The following is an 18827-nucleotide window of genomic DNA, read 5'->3' as shown; positions in this document are numbered from 1 at the left end:
TCTTAGGAAGAGAAATAGAGGATAAAGTAGAGACAAAGGCAGAATAGGATGGAGATAATCAATGATAGCTCAAAAGATTATAAATAGGACGAGGATTACGAGTAGATCGATTACCTTTCCAAAAAGCAATAGGCAAATGGTCAGTAGATGACAGGCCGAGGTAGGAGAAATCAGTGGGACAAGACGTGAGTCATTAGGTACCTCAGCTGAAGAGAGAGGAGGAGCAACAACACAATGTCGACGATGATAAACCTGAAGAGGACGAGAGAGCGCATCTAAAGGGGGGATATATAGGGAAGTGGCAATACTTCAGAAATGGGAAAAGATTTAGAGCATGAGAAGAATGGAGAGTCCTCAAAGAAGGTGACATCAACGGAGAGAAAATAACGATGAGTGTCAGGGTAATAACAACGATAGCTGTTCTGAAGTTGAGAGTATCCCAAGAAGATGCATTTCGTAGCCTTGGCGGAGAGCTTGTCTTGTCCAGGTGTGAGAGTATGAACAAAATAAGTACAACCAAAGACACGAAGATGAAGGAAATAAAGAGGTTGGGTAGGAAAAATGAGGGAATGAGGGATTTGGTCATGTAATATAGATGAGGGCATATGATTAATCAAGTAATAGGCTGTAAGAACAGCATCCCCCCAAAAATGAAAAGGAACATGACTATGGAGAAGGAGGGTACGAGCTGTCTCAACAAGATGTCAATTTTTATGTTCAGCAACCCCATTTTGTTGAGGAGAATGAGCACAAGATGACTGATGGAGGATCCCATGTTGGGACATAAAATAAGTAAAGGGTGTAGAAAAATATTCCCGAGCATTGTCACTACGTAACACTCGAATAGAAACATTGAATTGTGTTTGGATTTCCGCATAAAATTTATGGAAAATAGAGAATAACTCAGCTCGATTTTTCATTAAAAATAACCAAGTACATCTTGAATAGTCATCAATGAAAGTGACAAAATACTGAAATCCTAAAGTAGACGCGATCTGACATGGACCCCAAACATCAGTGTGGACAAGTTCAAAAGAAGACTTTGCCCAATTATTCAAACACTTTGGGAACGAGACACGGGTATGTTTCCCAAGATGACATGACTCACACGCAAGCGACGACAAAGTGGAAAAACGAGGGACCATCTTCTGGAACTTGGAGAGACTAGGATGACCCAGACGACTGTGAATGAGAAGATGAGCATCGGTGGAAATGCAAACTGCAAGAGATGAAGGTGATGTGAGGTGATAAGGCCTTGAGACTCACGCCCTATGCCAATCATCTTCCCCATACTCTGGTCCTGCAAGATTACAGATTTATAAAAAAAAGTGATAGAACAGTTAAGAGTGCAAGTTATTTTGCTGATGGAAATAAGATTAAAAGGACACTTAGGGGCATAAAGGACATAATTGAGAGGTAGCGAAGAGAGAGGATGAGTCAAACCAATACCTTTAGCCATAGTTTGGGAACCATTAACTAAAGTAACAGTAGGTAAGGCAGAGGTAGTAGTAATAGAGGAGAAAAGGTGTTTATTACCAGAGATATGATCAGATGCTCTAGAATCTAAAATCCATGGGCTAAGAGAAGAAGACTGACTAAAGTAGATAGAGACATTACCGGTCTGGGCAACAGAAGCAACAAAAGCTGATGTGGCTGCCTGATATCGAAGATAGGCATCATAATCACTACCAATAAGGGTGATACTCTGAGATGTGAAGCTCGCAGCGAAGTCAGGTCGAGATAGCAGAGAATCAGATGACTGAACAATGTGGGCAGTGTGAGGAGGTCATCCATGTAACTGATAGCAACGATCTCGAGTGTGACCAAGCTTATTACAATAGGTGCACTAAGGACGTTGTCCTCGACCCCGATTGTCACTATGTCCTCGAGAGTTAGTCTGAGAGGCTAACACAGATGAATCTGAAGGACCATCAATCAACAAGGTTTGAGTAGAGGAGAGGCGTAAGAGACGAGCGAACACATCATCCAATGATGGTACTGATGGACTAGCAAGAATCTGATCTCGGATAGACTCAAGATCTGGACGGAGGCCAATGAGGGTTAACACCATAAAGAACTTGTCAGCTTGTATTTATTGAGTTTCAGCACCATTAGTGAAGGGCATCAAAGTTAAGAACTCCTCCTTAAGAGACATAATCCGACCAATATAAGTAGACAGATCCATGTCCTATTGTCTCACATGAACAATATCATAAACCACCTTATAAAATCATTGAATATCATTCGTGTATAATCCTTTAGCCTGAGTCCAAAATTTAAAGCAGATTTTGTAGGCATGAAGATGATGTAAAATTTTGGGATCAACAAATTGCCATAATATGTTGCATAATTGTGCATCGATTTTCTTCCATTGCACTTTGTCAACATCAGGTATAGCATCCTCAGGTGTAACAAGATGATCCTCATAACCTTGTCCCATAAACCAAAGTTCCACGGACGCTGACGAGGAAAGATAATTCTCACTACCAATCAATTTTTTCGATGTGATAGTAGGAGATCTAGAGATGACAGATATAAAAATAGGATTTTTAGTTGCCATATCCACTTCACCTAAGATTGAATCACGTTTGGATCGAAGAGAGCCCTAAAGGAAGGTCGGATCACAGGTATGAAAGAAGAACCTGGTATGTCGGGACCCAAACAAAGGAGAAAAATGACTGGAGATGAAGAAAAGGTCTTCCTAAGGCACACACAGGTCTCGGCCAAGGAGGAGAGCTGCCATCGGAGGCTGAAATGCCAAAAAAATGGAGAAGTATGGTTCGGAGATGACTAACGGAGGCTTAGAAGTGCAAGATGGCACCGGACGAGCCTGCTGGAAGAAGCACAGTACCAGAAAGTGGGCCACGTGCCCTCATGCGCCGGCGCATGGGATTCAAGCCGCCAGAGAAAAATGGCGCGTGGGTGGGTTTTTGGCTCCATTCTTTGAGAAAAGTTGCAGATCTCATCTCTACGCTCCTGATGATGCGGTCCGTGTCGGAAAATATCGCCGAAAAAAAAGTCGCCGGAAAATATTGTCGGAAAAATGTTAACGGTGATAAGGGTTTTTTGACCACAATATGACTGATTAGAAAGCTTTGGGAGATGGAAAATGTGACCGAAATGAAACACGGTCATTGGACGGATTCCCGGAATTAATTACGCGGGTAAACCAGAAAGAATAAAGTTTTCTCCCTTGGCTCTAATACCATGTTGAAAGAGAGAGAGAAAAAAAAAACTTTAATTCTCATTCATATTGTTAACTTTTTACAATAGAGAAATATATATACAAGGCTAGGTTGAATTAACTACCATATATGTGGCCTATATTAAGAAAGGAAAGAAAGATTGTACACTATAAATACATTATATTCAACATAGCCAAATCAACATGATCCAAAAATGGATGAACAGATATACAAATAAGAGATTCCAACAAAGCAATCCAAAATTTACAAAAATAAACTAATTAGGGTTTTATAATCCAACTCAACACACAATAAAATGAATCTCAAATAATTACTATTGATTTCTCCGAAATAATCAGATCAATAGAAATCAAAGGTACATGACCAAATATTCAACCAAATCCCACAATAATCTGATTTAAACAAAAATCCATAAGAATAGAGAAACTACAATTGGGATCTTCATAAATAAATGACTGGACTCAAGAGGTTATAACTTAAAAGAATAGTTCAGTTTGTGAAATTTAACAGTCCAAAGATAAAAAAACACCACAATCCGAAATTTATAAAAATAAACGAATGGAAATAATCAGATCAATAGAAACTGAAATGATCAGATCAATAGAAATCAAAAGTATATGAACAAATATTCAACCAAATTCCACAATAATCTGATTTAAATGAAAATCTATAAGAATAGAGAAACTACGATTGAGATCTTCATAAATAAACGAATGAATAAAATAGGTTATCACCTAAAAGAATTGTTTAGTTTGACAAATTTAACAGTCTGAAGATTGAAAAAACCACAATCTTCACCGAATCCTCTTATTGAAACCCTCTCAATCGTCACTACTCTCCTCTCCAAGCCCTAAGCTTTCCTTGAGTTATGAAGGAAAATTCAGCCAAATTCCACAATAATCCGACTTAAACAAAAATCCATAAGAACAGAAAAACTACCATTGAGATCTTTATAAATAAACGAATGAATTAAAGAGGTTATAACCTGAAAGACTAGTTCAGTTTGAGAAATTTAATAGTCCGAAGATCGAAAACACCACAATCTTCATTGAATCCCCTTATTGAAACCCTACAAAAACAGCTGTTTGGTTGCCAAGAAAACCAAGAAAAGAAAAGGAAACTCTTGAAAAGAAAAAAAAAATGTATATGAAAAAATGATCAAATCTAAACCAAATGAAGATATCACGAAAATAACATTAAACAATGGTTATTTGATTGTTGAGAAAACCCATGAGAATAACTCATAATCGGTTTTGAACTAGCGTTTTGAACTTACCTATAAGGAAGCTTTTAGAGAGAGAAGCTTTAGAGAGAAAGACAATGAGAGCTGAGTACTGCGTTCTTGAATGAGTTGTATGGATTGATATCGCCATACTCCTACTTTTGAAGCTAACTGGCAACTGTGTCATTGAACAAGTTTTACTCACTTTTGAAGCTATTAGTCTCACACTTCAGGTGAAAGCTGCGTTTTTTAATGTGTTTGGATGTCGTTAAGGCCACAAGAATCCTAAGTTTAACATTCTCTTTTACCCTACAAAAATTTAACATAATTAAATCGAAAATACCACAATCTTTACTGAATCCCCTTATCGAAACCCTACAAGAACGGTTGTTTGGTTGTCGAGAAAACCAAGAAAAGGAAAGGAAAATCTTGAAAAGAAAAAAAAATGTATATGAAAAAATGATCAAATCTAAACTAGATGGAGATATCACGAAAATAACATAAAACAATGGTTATTTGGTTGTTGAGAAAACCCGTGAGAAGAACTCATAATCGATTTTGAACTTACCTATGACAAAGCTTTTAGAGAGAAGCTTTAGAGAGAAAGACAATGAGAGCTGAGTATAATGTTCTTGAATGGGATTTATGGATTGATAGCTGAGAGAAAGACAATTTTGAACTTAACGTTCAAAATTCCTTTTAAGAATGAAAAATTCTATAACTTAGATAAAGTGATAATAAAAATATTACTTTTAAAAATTTGAAGAACAAAAAATTGGACAATGTATGAAAAATATGTATGTTATTAGTAAAAAAATAAAATATTGAAAACATATATGTTCAAATCTTTTGAAAAACAAAAAATTGGAGCAAATGGGGAAATAGCATATATTAGTGTGAAACACTATGTTACACTAGTAGAATTTTTTTCGTGGGTCTTAAACCTTTAACAAGTAGCTCAAAATTTCTTTTAATAATGAAAAATTCTATAGCTTAGATAAAATGATAATAAAAATATATTAAAAGAATTTAATATAAGATACATAAAATGATGCAACGTAATTAAATTTGGGGACAAAGTATTAACTTTTGAATATGAGATGACAAAATATACAACACATCTTGAGGCAAAAATGTATACAACCCAATAAAATATATGACACCTTTTAAGGCAATTAAAGAAACTACTTGATTGGATTCTTTTTAAAACAACGGTTTTTCATATTCTAACTTGAATTTTGTTTACCATATCCTAGTTTTGCACCATAAATTTCATTTGGGAGCAAAAAAAAATACTAAGGATGTTGTTAGAGATAAATTTCATAATTATACCTTTTAGACTTGTCAATGATCAATAACTTAATTCAATGTGGTCTTAAAAAATCACTATTTTATTATAAGGGAATTTATGTAACCATACACCAAGGGGCAAAATTTTGTCTTTTGGAAACTTAACTTTTTACTTTTCAAATTCAATGGATTTTGTGAAAAATAAACCATCTTTCATACACTGTAATAGTGATATTGAGGGCCCTTCCAAAAATACCCTCCTATAGTTTGACATCTCTCCTAGTTGGATAAGTTGCTTGTTGTCCACTTAAGCCAATGACATGGCTCAATTACATGTCATCGGCCAGCTAGACATTCCACATGGATTGATGTTTTAAACAATATTTACCCCCAAATATCTTCTTCTTTCTTCAACCAAACCCTAACACCAAAAACTCATGTTTTTTCTTATTCGTTCACAAGCACAATGGGTTGTTTTCAGAGGGAGTCTGACCACGGATGGACCCTACTCACGTTAAGAGAGGAGAGATAGAGAGAGAGAGTTCTAGAGTGAGAGAGAGAAGAAGATGAAGGTTTGAATTTTGATTGCCAGGGTTAGTTTCAAATGCTTTTGAATTTGTCTTCTAGCGTTAAAGCTCAAATGCCTTCTGGGTTTTACCAACCAATGTCTTCTCATAAGAGATTTTCCTGTTTTCTTGTTTTTAAATGTTTTTTACCGTTTAATGTCTCCTTCCCATTTTTTGGACGGACCAACATAGTTTCTGGGCTCTCTTCATTTTCTCTAGAAATATTTATGGGTTTCTCTTGTTCTCTAGCAATATTTGTGGGTTTATCTCGTTCTCTAAAAAAAAATATTCTTGGGTTTACAGTGTTCAGAAAGGGATACTGTTTTGCAGAACAAGCTATTGTGTTTGCTTTGTGGGGAAAAATGGACAAGCTTCTTGTGTTTCTGAGGCTTAAAGGTTGGTCATTGAAGCTGTTCTTGCTTTGCTTTCTTTAATCCCTACTTCAGCTTTTAAAAAAAAGTTCTTTTTTTTTTTTTCCTCTTTTCCCCCTTTTCTTTGGACTATCAGGGTTTTGCTTATTTTCATTTCACTATCATCTGGATGCTTAACAAAGAGAAATCTATCTCATTGGGAGGTTTTTTGTTGTTTTGTTTTTGTGGTTACTTTACAGCAGAGTGGCATCGTTTGGTGGCTGTGAAAAGTTGGGTGCTTTGAATGTGATAGAAGGACAAAGTAATTTGAGGTATTTTGACTAATTTTTCATATTTATTGCACTCAAATTTCTTATTATTTTTTGTGGGGGTGGTCCATTGACTCTATTTTGATGAATTTTAATACACTCCATAGGAATCCAATTGTAGATAGAGACTCCTATCTTCTCTTCAAAGAAAAGTCTTTCTCTATCTCTCTCCATGAAATGCCAGCTTTATTTATGGACTTAAAAAAATGAGAATACAGTTGAGAATCAATCTCACCCTTGTCGCTCCTACAAATCTCAGCCTTTGGATTAGATCAGGTCCAAGTTAACAACCCCTGTAGAGTGAATTTGCTTACCTTATTCCACTATCATTAATTATGATCACATTCTTGAAAAGTAAAGTTGCAGTCTTGAAATGGCTTCACCAAAATGCCCTCCATGGTCCCCCATAATACTCTTCATTTGATGGTTGTTCATGGTTTCATTTCATATGTAAAAAGGGTGTTTTGGTATTTTTAGAAGTATTTGGGCGATGGTTCCTTAATTGGACGGCCTGGTATTACCTGTAAAATAAATTCTCTCACTTTCATAAGCAATTATTGAGGTTTAAATACCTCTGTGCTTTTGAAAATTTTTGAAATTTGTTTTTAAACTTCATATGCATGGAATGATCATAGCTTTGTACAGGACTTGTGGGGCATATTTAGGTACTTCAATATTGCTGGTCGCTTCTTGTTTTCAGCAAATGGGCTTTCTTTGATCTTACAAGATTCTAGAACTCTAGATTTGGGGCCATATGTCTTTTATTATTGTTCTTTTCTTATCGTTTTTGGGTTTTTCTAATAAATTTCTATTTATTATATAATATTAATAACTGTTTGATATAATAATGAATAAAATTTGTTATTAGAGTTTTTCAATAATAAATTTGTTATAATATTAAAATAATTATATATTACGAAGTTTATTCTTTATTATTTAATAAACAATCTTATTACTTTGTGAATTGGTAATTATGATTAAATATGATTTGTTTGACAATAAAACTTTTAGAAAACTAAAATAAGAATCCTATAAGGTGTTTGTTTCTAGAGGAAAAAAAATCTAAAATAATAAAATAAAAAAAAAATCTAAAATAATAAGGAAACATTTATATGGAGGAGTGTAGTTATCAATAATCTTAAAATATTATTATTATTATTATTATTATTATTATTATTATTATTACTTTATTATTTTATTATTTGGGAATTTGAGAATTTTTTTTCTCTAGAAACATTATAAAGTAAGATTTTGAAAAAAAAAACAGAATTTATTATAGTATTAATAAGTTAAAAATAGATTCATATTCTTGATAATAAATAAACCAATAATAAATTTCAATTTATTATATAATATTAATAATTGTTTAATATAATAATGAATAAAATTTGATATTAGAGTTTTTCAATAATAAATTTGTTATAATATTAAAATAATTATATATTACGAAGTTTATTCTTTATTATTTAATAAACAATCTTATTACTTTTTGAATTGGTAATTATGATTAAATATGATTTGTTTGACAATATTTCCTAAACTTTTAGAAAACTAAAATAAGAATCCTATAAGTTATTTGTTTCTAGAGGAAGAAAAATCTAAAATAATAAAATAATATAAAAAAATCTAAAATAATAAGGAAACATTTATATGGAGGAGTGTAGTTGTCAATAATCTTAAAATATTATTATTATTATTATTATTATTATTATTATTATTTTATTTTATTATTTTATTATTTTATTACTTGGAAATTTTTTTTCTCTAGAAACATTATAAAGTAAGAATTTGACAAAAAAAAAAAACAGAATTTATTATAGTATTAATAAGTTAAAAATAGATTCATATTCTTGATAATAAATAAACCAATAATAAATTTCTATTTATTATATAATATTAATAATTGTTTAATATAATAATGAATAAAATTTGTTATTAGAGTTTTTCAATAATAAATTTGTTATAATATTAAAATAATTATATATTACGAAGTTTATTCTTTATTATTTAATAAACAATCTTATTACTTTTTGAATTGGTACTTATGATTAAATATGATTTGTTTGACAATATTTCCTAAACTTTTAGAAAACTAAAATAAGAATCCTATAAGGTGTTTGTTTCTAGAGGAAAAAAAATCTTAAATAATAAAATAATAAAAATAAAAAAATCTTAAATAATAAGGAAAAATTTATATGGAGGAGTGTAGTTGTCAATTGATTTGAATAACATAAAAAATAAAATGACGTTTTTTGGAATAATTGGATAACTCAGTGCATGTATTTCAAATTATTTTTAAATAGATGAAGATAATACTAATTTAAAATATTTGGGATTCTTTTTACCATATATTTTCTTATTCGTGAATCAAATCCCACTTTTCCCTAAACTATATTGATTTGGTTAGATGAGTATGTAACTTTGAGCCATACCATTTGTTTAATTGGCTGACCCACTAAAATGCACATTGTTTGTGTTTTTTTTTTTTTTTTTTGCAGTGGGTGTCATAGTGGGTGACCCTATATATAACAATTTCACCCTTATTGATAACCATATTATTGAAAGGCTAGAGGAAATCGATCTTAATGATTTTCATTTACATGATGTAACAAAATGTTTCCCATTTCTTTGTTAATATATGTTATATTTGTGTAATAATTATCATGAATGTATATAGGAACACTATATTCACGTTCACATGTCTTTAACATTTGATTAATTTATTAATGAATTATGGTTGTTTAATGCAATGATAATATGAACATACGGTGTCGTTGTTCTGGCCGTAGATTCCTCTCTGGAATCCATTTGCTCTCAGAAGTGAAGAAGGATGTAATAAGAGAACTTGGTTTTGGTGGGCTATTGCAATTAGGTTGTAAGGAGGTTAATTTAGATTTATGTTTTTGGTTGATAAAAAACATAAACATTGCTTATTCCCAACTCGAGTTATTTAGGGGTAAGAAGGTTTCTTTGACATGTCATGATGTTGGGATGACGATGGGCATTCCACATGGTGGAAGAAAGTTAATTGTTGAGAAGGCAAGTGTTAAAGCTAGTCAAATGTCGAGTTTGCAAGATATAGAGTCAATGATGGTTGGCATCGATGATATGGAGGAATTTAAGCGGGTCTTCTTGATTTTCGCTTGTGCAACCTTATTGGCACCCACATCTCGTTTGGAAGGTAGTCACTCGTTATGGTATACACCCCAAGAGCAGTTACTTGGGAACATAAATTGGGGAGAATATGTCCTAGAATTTTTTATTCAAGCTATACATGAACATAGGAGGAAGGAAAGTGTTTAGATTAAAAGGTGTTTGATGTTTCTACAGGTAACTTTTTGTCTTATTTATAAGTATATGTCCATGTATTAGATATTCAATAATGGTTATACACTATGTTGGCCATGATGTTACCACTAATTATGTCTTATATAATGCAATAGATATTCTACTTTTCAATATCTAATTTTCCAGCCATGTATGCGGAACTTACCACTCCTCGCATTGCAGCATGGAACGATTTTTTGGTCAAGCAACGCATCAAGTTGGAGTTAGAAATGCTTGGAGGATTTGGCAAAGTTGAGGTATAATTAGCTTTTAGTTATATTAAGATAGTTGATTACCATTGTAATTAGATTATTGGGATGACATTTTACATGTTTTGCAACGATAGTTGGTTAATCGGCGGAGCAAGATGAAACAGAAAAAAATAAGGCTCCTGCAGTTGATGACCTAGTTGAGCCAGATGAGAATGAAGACTTTGATGTAATCCTTCATACCTAATGACTATGAATAGTAACTTATATTAAGGCTTAGTTTAAATATATGTCATTTAATGTTCCTTCATTATGTTTGACTTAGGTTATTTGTGCTCGCATGGAGGCAACACAACGTCAAATCACCGATGCACAAAGTCATCTTAATAGTCTTATTGCATCATACAACCGTGACGTGAAAGTGTTGAGGACTCGTTTCACCTCTTCACACTATTGCACAGATGAAGGCCAACCGTCAAATTTTCATGAACATGTTAATGAAAGTGGTGCACCATTTTATACAAATAATCCACAGCATTCACCTATTCATTCTGGTGGTCAAAGAAGATCTTCTGAAGATGACCTTGGATGTACAAATGAAGGGGTGTCAGAAAGACCCAACGTAGAAGATGGTGTGTTCTTTTCAAACGAGGATCCCCTTCACCCTGGGCCACACAATATGTTGGTGTTAGTGCAATCGTGCATGAACACCAATGTGGATGTAGCACCACAAGCCTCAGAAGAAATACGACCACGAAGAGTAAAAATGAAAGTACATCGTCATAGGCAACGAGCAGCTGCGTGCAAGTCACCTTTTGTACAATTATGTGTATCAAAATATAAAAGGTTGACGGAGGAAGAGACACATGTTGCCGACTATGTGTTTGATGAGTCAAAAGATCCTAGGTTAGTCCTAAATCACACGTTTAACAAGTATTGTTCTTAAAAGACTATGATTATGGATTTGTCTAGAAAACAAAAAAAATTACTCACGTCTTGTGTTTCATGTGATTAATAGTGAGATGCTTTGTGCATATGGTGGCTATGGCGTGACACGGGAACAACTTCAATGCTTAGTAGGGGAGAGCTTCATTGATATTCCGGTAAGGTTTATGATAAAAAAGAAAAAATACCTTCATCTTTCCATTGATCATTTTAACTAATGAAGAGGCATTATGTAGGTGATTTCCATGTTTTACCGATACATGAATGCAAAAGAAGAGAATCCTTCTCGCAAACACTTTTTTAATCCATATTTTGGGGTGAGGTTTTTTTCTTGAGTACACCAAATCTTGTCCCTAATATAAGATGCATGTATAGTTTTAGTCATTCATTGTTACTATGATCTCAATAACTTTTTACAGGAAATATGTGGTTCAATGAGCAAGTCTACCTCAAAATCAACACTCAAGAAAATATTAGGTAGCTATTGTGTTAATCTTGAATGTTGCAACTAGGTAATGCTTGACTATTGTATTGATTACATAGATTGATGACAATTTTTTAATAATTTTGAATTTATATTTCAAATATTTAAGCCTTCATTATTGTTATGATGATTTTATGTTTTATAGTTTTATATCCCCTTATTCCAATTTAATGAATGGGTCATCATGGTAATCAATTTGGAGGCTAAAAGGGTGGATCTACTTTCATCTTATAATAGCATTCAACGTGTTCACTTTGTTAATGAAGCTTTCAAAGTAGTTGGATTTATGTCGCAGTTATTAAAAAATTCCTTCAAACGGAATGATGTGAATATAAATAATTTACATCCACAGTATGCAGATATCGTTGGCGATCCAAAATTGTTAGTTACATATATATTTTTTTTCATGTATTCATTTTCAATCCTAATTGGGTCCTATGTTAATAACATGTCACAAATCATACTTGTTATTGCAGATGTCATACTGGGATGTATGGTATTCTCTATATGCAACATTGGGATGGAAGTGGTCTTAATAGAACCATTAATTCTATAAGTTGTTAAATATGATGTTATGTTTTTATTTTCAAATGTACATGTTAAATGTTACCGGGATGTAGGGTCTAACATAAGTTTAATGTGTAGGAATGCATGAGCCTTGAAAAATTGAAATTTGCAACTCATGGTTCTTGATAGCGAAAACGAAATTGGTGAAATGGTTACAGCTAATATTTGGTCAACCAACGATGCAGAATAGTATTGGGTAACCTTCACAATTAATTTCTTTTGTTTTATTTCATTCAATTTTTTAACTATACATTCAAATTTAAACTTCAACTTGGTCATCAATAGTGAATAATAGATTTTGAGGCTATGTCATGTCTTTTTTATGGTACAATAGAAGGGATAAGTTATCAAGACTGCTTCCAATGCATGCATGGTTCATTTGACTACCAGGTTAGGTGTTATCTCCTCCCTATATATATATAAAACTATAGTAAATGACATTTTTATTTTTTAAGGTTATATTATTGACAATTTCTTTATGCTTCCATAAATCGTTTGTGCTATTCCATATAACCTGTTTAAATCAGTTGATAATATTGTAATGACATGGTCTGGTTGCTTAAACTTATCCCCAATTTTCTATGTTTATGTATAATCATGAGCTAATTATTAGATAATTCAACAACCCTGTAAACCAATTTGGCCAAATGACTGTATTTTCTGTTTAGCTGAAAGAATCCTTGTTACCATCTTATTGTGGGTTTGGATGTCTCGCATCTATAAAGCAATTGATACTAAACTTAGTTTAGAGTGATTTTTGATGGTTAGACATTTAATAAGACAAAGGATGACTTGTTCCTGCATTAATATTTCCTAGGGGAGTGTTGTGGAAGGAACCCTCTAAAATAATAAGTTCCTTCATTACTCATAAACTTTCTCGGTTTCGAGAGTCTGGGAGGGTGCCTTGTAGTTTATTGTTTTCCAGATTCCTACAGATTGAACAAGAGTTTGAATACAATTCACCAAAACTAGAATAGAATGCCAAGGTCCCTTACTAGTTGTTCCCTCTAAACTATTGTTTTGCAAGTCCCTTGCTCCACCCTCTCTTACTAGCTCATCAATTTCCTCTTCATTTCTAGGTTGCTCTAATGATGGAGGAATAGGTACCGACTCAATGGATTCATCACTTATACCTCTTGGACCGATTAGCTATTTCAAAATCCCTCAAGGTTTGCTTTTCTTGGAATACCACATCTCTACTTTTCACCAATTTTTTCTTGGTTGGATCCAACAACTTGAATCCAAACTCTTCATCACCATACTTAACAAAGACATGTGGAACCGCCTTATCATCAAATTTGGATCTCTGTTCTTTGGTAATATGCACAAAAGTTTTACACCTACAAACCCACAAGTGGGAATAGGAAACATCTTTTCCTGTCCACGTCTTCCTTGGAACCTCAAAGTTCAATGGACTTAATGGAGATCTATTTATCAAATAGTAGGCAGTCTGAGCAACTTCATCCAAAGACAACTCTGCAATCTTTAGCATATGCTTAACTCTCTCAATGATGGTGTGATTCATCCTTTCAACCACACCATTATAATGTGGAGTGCTAGGAACTGTTTTCTCATACCTTAGACCATTATTAATGCACTATGTTTCAAACTCCCTTGAGTTGTACTGTCCACCATTATCAAACCTAAGACACTTCAACTTCTTTCTAGTCTCTCACTTAACTATGGCATGAAACTGTAAAAAAAATTAAACAACTTGATCCTTTGATTTGAGTAAATAATCCATACCTTCCTGGTAGCAGCATCAATAAAGGTGACAAAGTATCAGTTTCCTCCAAGAGTTTGCACATACATAAGGCAACAAACATTAGACTATACCAACTCCTACTTCTCTAACTTTTTCTTAGATATGCTACTAAAAGAAACCTTATGTTGTTTTCCAACCAAACAATGATCGTAAGAAGACGATGATTCATTTTTAGCCATGGGAATTAAGAACTTCCTTGCTAGATCTTGCAATCCTTTCTCACTAATATGCTCCAACCTCTTATGCCACAACTCCAAGGAAGTGACTTTTATAACGTATAACTCATCATTAAAAACTTTCCCTTGGGACTTGTACAAAGTGCAACATACTTCTTATTTTGCAACAACCAATGAATCCTTAGTGAGCTTTCATTTGCCTTTGCCAAAGTGGCTTTCATAACCTTGCTTGTCTAAGGAAAAACTTGACATTAGATTAAGGCGTAAATTTTGAACATGCCTTACATCTTTCAATGTCAACTTGCACCATATTGGTTTCAAAGCAAATATCACCAATCCCTATAATTTTGGAGTGACTAGAGTTTTGCATCTTGCCTATGCCAACAACCCCAACTTTGTAGGTAGAAAAAACAACTCAAAGTCAGGAGAAGTAAGGTAGGAGACTGCATTACCAATAATCCACTAAAATTCTTGCTTATCTACCTGCAAACACTCATATGGGAATACTAAAACATCATCACTGTTTGATACAAAGGCTAGGTATTTTTGTCATTTTCTTTTTCCTAATTTGGCCTATTTTGTTCCCTTTTCCAAATGCTATAATTCCTTTTCATGTCCTTTTCCACAATGGAAATATTTTATTTTATCTTTGGACTGGGACCTTCCCTTGAACTTGTCATGATCTTTCTATCCTCTATTCTTGTTTCTTCTTCTACTTGCTATGATTAGGGCCTGTTCATTTTCTATGTCACTAGTCTTCCTTCTTATCTCTTCATTAAACAAATTTCCCTTCACAAGCTCTATAAATAATGGACCTTTTGGAATAAAGTTACTAATAATCACAACAAAAGTTTCCCAATTGTCTAACAATGAACAAAGCAACAACAATGCTTACATCTCATCATCTATAGCCATTTTCCTTGGAGCCAACTGATTTACAATACTTTTAAAAGCATTTAAGTGATCTGTCGTAGTGTTCCTTCCTTTAACTTCATGTTTACTAGCTTCTTTAATAAGAAAACTTTATTCCTAGTAGTTTTTTGTTCAAACACCATCTCTAATTTCTTTTAGAGATTATAGTCATTTGTTTCATTTGCCACATGATGACGTAAGGATGTATCAATCCATTGCCTAATATATATAATTGCCTTTTTGTTCAACTTATTCCATGCCAAATAAAAAATATTTTTAGGCTTGGCTTCTTCGCCCTCAAGAGTATTGGACAAATCTTTGATGGTGAGAAAATCTTCCAATATGGACTTCCACATAACCCAATTTGAATTGTTAAGTTTTACCATGGATGTCGAGTTCCCACAAGCTCGCTCTAATACCACCTATTGGTATATTAAAGGGGAAATCTACCTGCATAGATTACAATGATTCCTCTATTTTTTAACATATACAAGTTGGCATCTACAATTCAACCAACATACTCTTTTACAAGTAAAACCCTCATACATATACACACAATCTTTCTATATAAAGAAGGAACCCAAGCTTTCGAATACATATCAAAAATTGATGTTGCTTTTCAATTTTGGGAAATTTTTACACTAAACCCTTTATTCATTCCATATCAAAATATAATTGATAAAAGACTTTTTTTCTTCTTCTTTTGAACTAATGTGAAAATTATCATCGAATTTCTCTCCATGCTATCAAAATTGTCAATACCTCACTTTTCTCTTACCATTTGGCAGTTCCAATGTCCAAACATCCTAAAATGTGTGTTTCAACTAAAATTTTTCCAAAATTTTCAACATTAGATATGGGACATTTTTACAAAAATGATAGAGAGAGGTATTGAAAATCTAATACTAGGCTTCGTCTTATTGAATTGAATTAAATTAAATTAAATAAACTCTTATTCTTCATACATTTTTCTTTAGTGTCACAATAATGTAGTGTAAAAATGAATCAATAAATACTATCAGGCTCAAAAGGTTGCAATTCTCAAAGTTACAAAGGTATTGATATTTTGGTAAAGCATTCCAATGTCAAAATCATCTTTATCTAGACACATATGGAGATTATTAGTCTTAGTATTGAAATGGATTCAATGGTATGATGGAGATATAGAAATATCTTTTCCTTAAAATCTTCATTCATACAAATTTATTTACCATGAATTTTCAAGAACTTTCATCAAGTTCAAAACAAATTTCAGGAATTTTCATCAATTTAAGTCACTTGCACGTGCTATGTCGTTTGTCCTATTGGGTGTTGCTTCCAGCCACTTAGACATATAGTGCACAACTACCAGAATATGGTTATGTCCAAATAAAGTTGGAAAAGGGCCCACAAAGTCAGTTCACCAATAGTCAAATACTTTAACAAGGTTGTTGTTCAAAGGCATGACCAATTTTCTATTGATTGATCTTAAATGAAATTTCTCACAACTCTTCATTTATTTCCAAGCATCCTTTAGTAGTGATTCCTATAAAGCCTTGACTAAAGTACATTTGTAGCTATTTTTCTTGAAAAGTCCCACCACATGCATCATCATGGCACATTTTCAAGACATCTCCCATCTTCTCTTCAAAAATAAATCTTCTCATTATTTGATCTAAACCATACTTGTATGGATAAGGATTGTCAAAAGGTAATATTTCATCTTTGATGAGAAACTTTCTTATCCTCGTTCTTCCATTCTAAGGGTAGATCCACGAGTAACAAAAAAATTTAGTACTATTTGAGCATACTATAGAGTTTTGTTCTCAACTAGGAGTGCAACATCATGAAAATCATCATTAATCTACTCCTTTCCTTTAAATTTAATTTATTCTAAACAAATGATCAACTACCACATTCTATATAGAATTGTCCTAGGAGAAAAATCCATATGATTGATCTTGACCTCACGTCCTTCTTCCCCAATGTGTACCTTGGTGTAAAGTGGTCAATAAATACAACAATAATGGTGTTGAAAAGGTAACATCTGAATTTGCCTAGTATATACTAGAGCAAGAAGTTCCTTATTCGTAGTGGTATAAGTCCTTTGAATTTCATATAACCTTATGTTTCATAGTAGACCACATATGGTTTTCCTTCCATCCTCAATCCCAAAACTGCTCTAATGGCAACATCACTAGTATCAGACATAAGTTCAACAGCTAACCTCCAATAGGGTGCAGAAATGACATTTTCCTTTATCAAAGGGTTTCTGGTAATCTTCTTACCGCTTGAATTCAATAACTTTAAGTAGAAGTGCTACTGCAAAAGACGTTGAGCGATTTTAGAAAACACCTTAATGAATCTCTTATAGAATCTTTCATGTCTAAGGAATTAGTGAACAACAATCATACTTGAGGGATTAGGTAGTTTCGTTATCAACTCAATTTTTGTTTCTCCTACATCAATCATGCACCTTTTAAAAGTTGTAGGAGCATTTCATAACCCTAAAGGCATCTTTCCATATATATATATCCTAAAATGAGTGAGAGAAGTTTTCAACCAATCCTTTAGAGTTATGCCAATTTGAAAATATCAAGAACAACCATATAAGTAATAGAATTCAAGTGTTTGGTCAAGGAACGGTAGAAAACAAAAGACTTTCCTAGCCACTATATTTTACTTTTTGAAATCAACCCATACCCTCCAACTAATAGTTAGTCTTGTAAGAATGACGTCCTCTTCTACATTCATAACTACTATGATACCACTTCTCTATGCCATAACTTGAGTCAAACTAACCCAAGTGCTATCACAAATAGGGCAAATAATTTTGGGATCAAGGAGCTTAATCACCTTAGTACTCACAACTTCTTGCATATGAGGATTCAATGTTCTTTTTGGTTGGTCAACATTGTTAGCTCCTTTGTCCAATGATGCGTATAGATCAATGGGCTTATTCCTTTTGTCTTCAATTGACCAACCTATGGTTTTTTTATAACTCCTTAAAGTTTCTTCTTGTTCAATCTTAAGCTTTATAGGGATAATCATGGATTTTTCTTAAAAAGACACATTCCAATTCATACTAGAAGGATTGGGTAGCTTCATAATCAACTCAACTTTTGCTTGTCCTACTTCAATTCTCCTTTCTATGAAATCTTCCATTTCTCTTTCTCACAATTTTGAAATATATTGATCATGCATGTTTTTAAAGTTGTAGGTGCATTCCAAAACCCTAAAGGCATCTTTCTATATACATATATCCCAAAAGGAGTGAGTAGTTTTTGCCCAATCCATTGGAGCTAGACAATTTGAAAATATCTAGAACAACCATCTAAGTAATAGAAAGGATATCCAACTACCCTTTTTTAGAGTTTGGTAAAAGAATGGTAGAAAACAATATTCTTCCCTAGCTACTATATTTTACTTTTTGTAATCAACCCATACCCTCTAACCAATAGTTAGTCTTGTAAGAATGACTTCCTCTTTTTCATTCTTAA

At 33.0% G+C, this 18827-nt stretch overlaps 1 protein-coding gene and 1 long non-coding RNA gene across 4 annotated transcripts; both read left to right on the top strand.

The window, feature by feature from the left end:
• The first annotated feature begins 6335 nt into the window (after positions 1–6335).
• Positions 6336–10566, top strand: LOC104879836 (uncharacterized). Of its 3 annotated transcripts, none has more exons than XR_009466035.1 (3): positions 6336–6680; positions 6895–6966; positions 10407–10563. It is a non-coding gene; the product is annotated as an uncharacterized LOC104879836 (long non-coding RNA). The 3 variants fall into 3 exon arrangements; XR_786258.3 differs by having other exon boundaries at positions 6342–6680; positions 10497–10566; XR_786259.3 differs by having other exon boundaries at positions 6343–6680; positions 6898–6966; positions 10497–10566.
• A 70-nt stretch (positions 10567–10636) lies between these two features.
• LOC104879871 (uncharacterized) lies at positions 10637–12036 on the top strand. The gene is made up of 4 exons (XM_019220925.2): positions 10637–10728; positions 10825–11405; positions 11518–11602; positions 11864–12036. Exons 2-4 carry the CDS (start codon positions 10840–10842, stop codon positions 11954–11956), a joined length of 744 nt encoding a protein of 247 aa, XP_019076470.1. The 5' UTR covers positions 10637–10728; positions 10825–10839; the 3' UTR covers positions 11957–12036.
• The last annotated feature ends 6791 nt before the right edge of the window (positions 12037–18827 follow it).

This window comes from Vitis vinifera, chromosome 7, assembly GCF_030704535.1.
Source record: "Vitis vinifera cultivar Pinot Noir 40024 chromosome 7, ASM3070453v1".
NCBI classification, from domain to species: domain Eukaryota; kingdom Viridiplantae; phylum Streptophyta; class Magnoliopsida; order Vitales; family Vitaceae; genus Vitis; species Vitis vinifera.
This window is presented reverse-complemented; position numbering and strand designations above follow the sequence as displayed.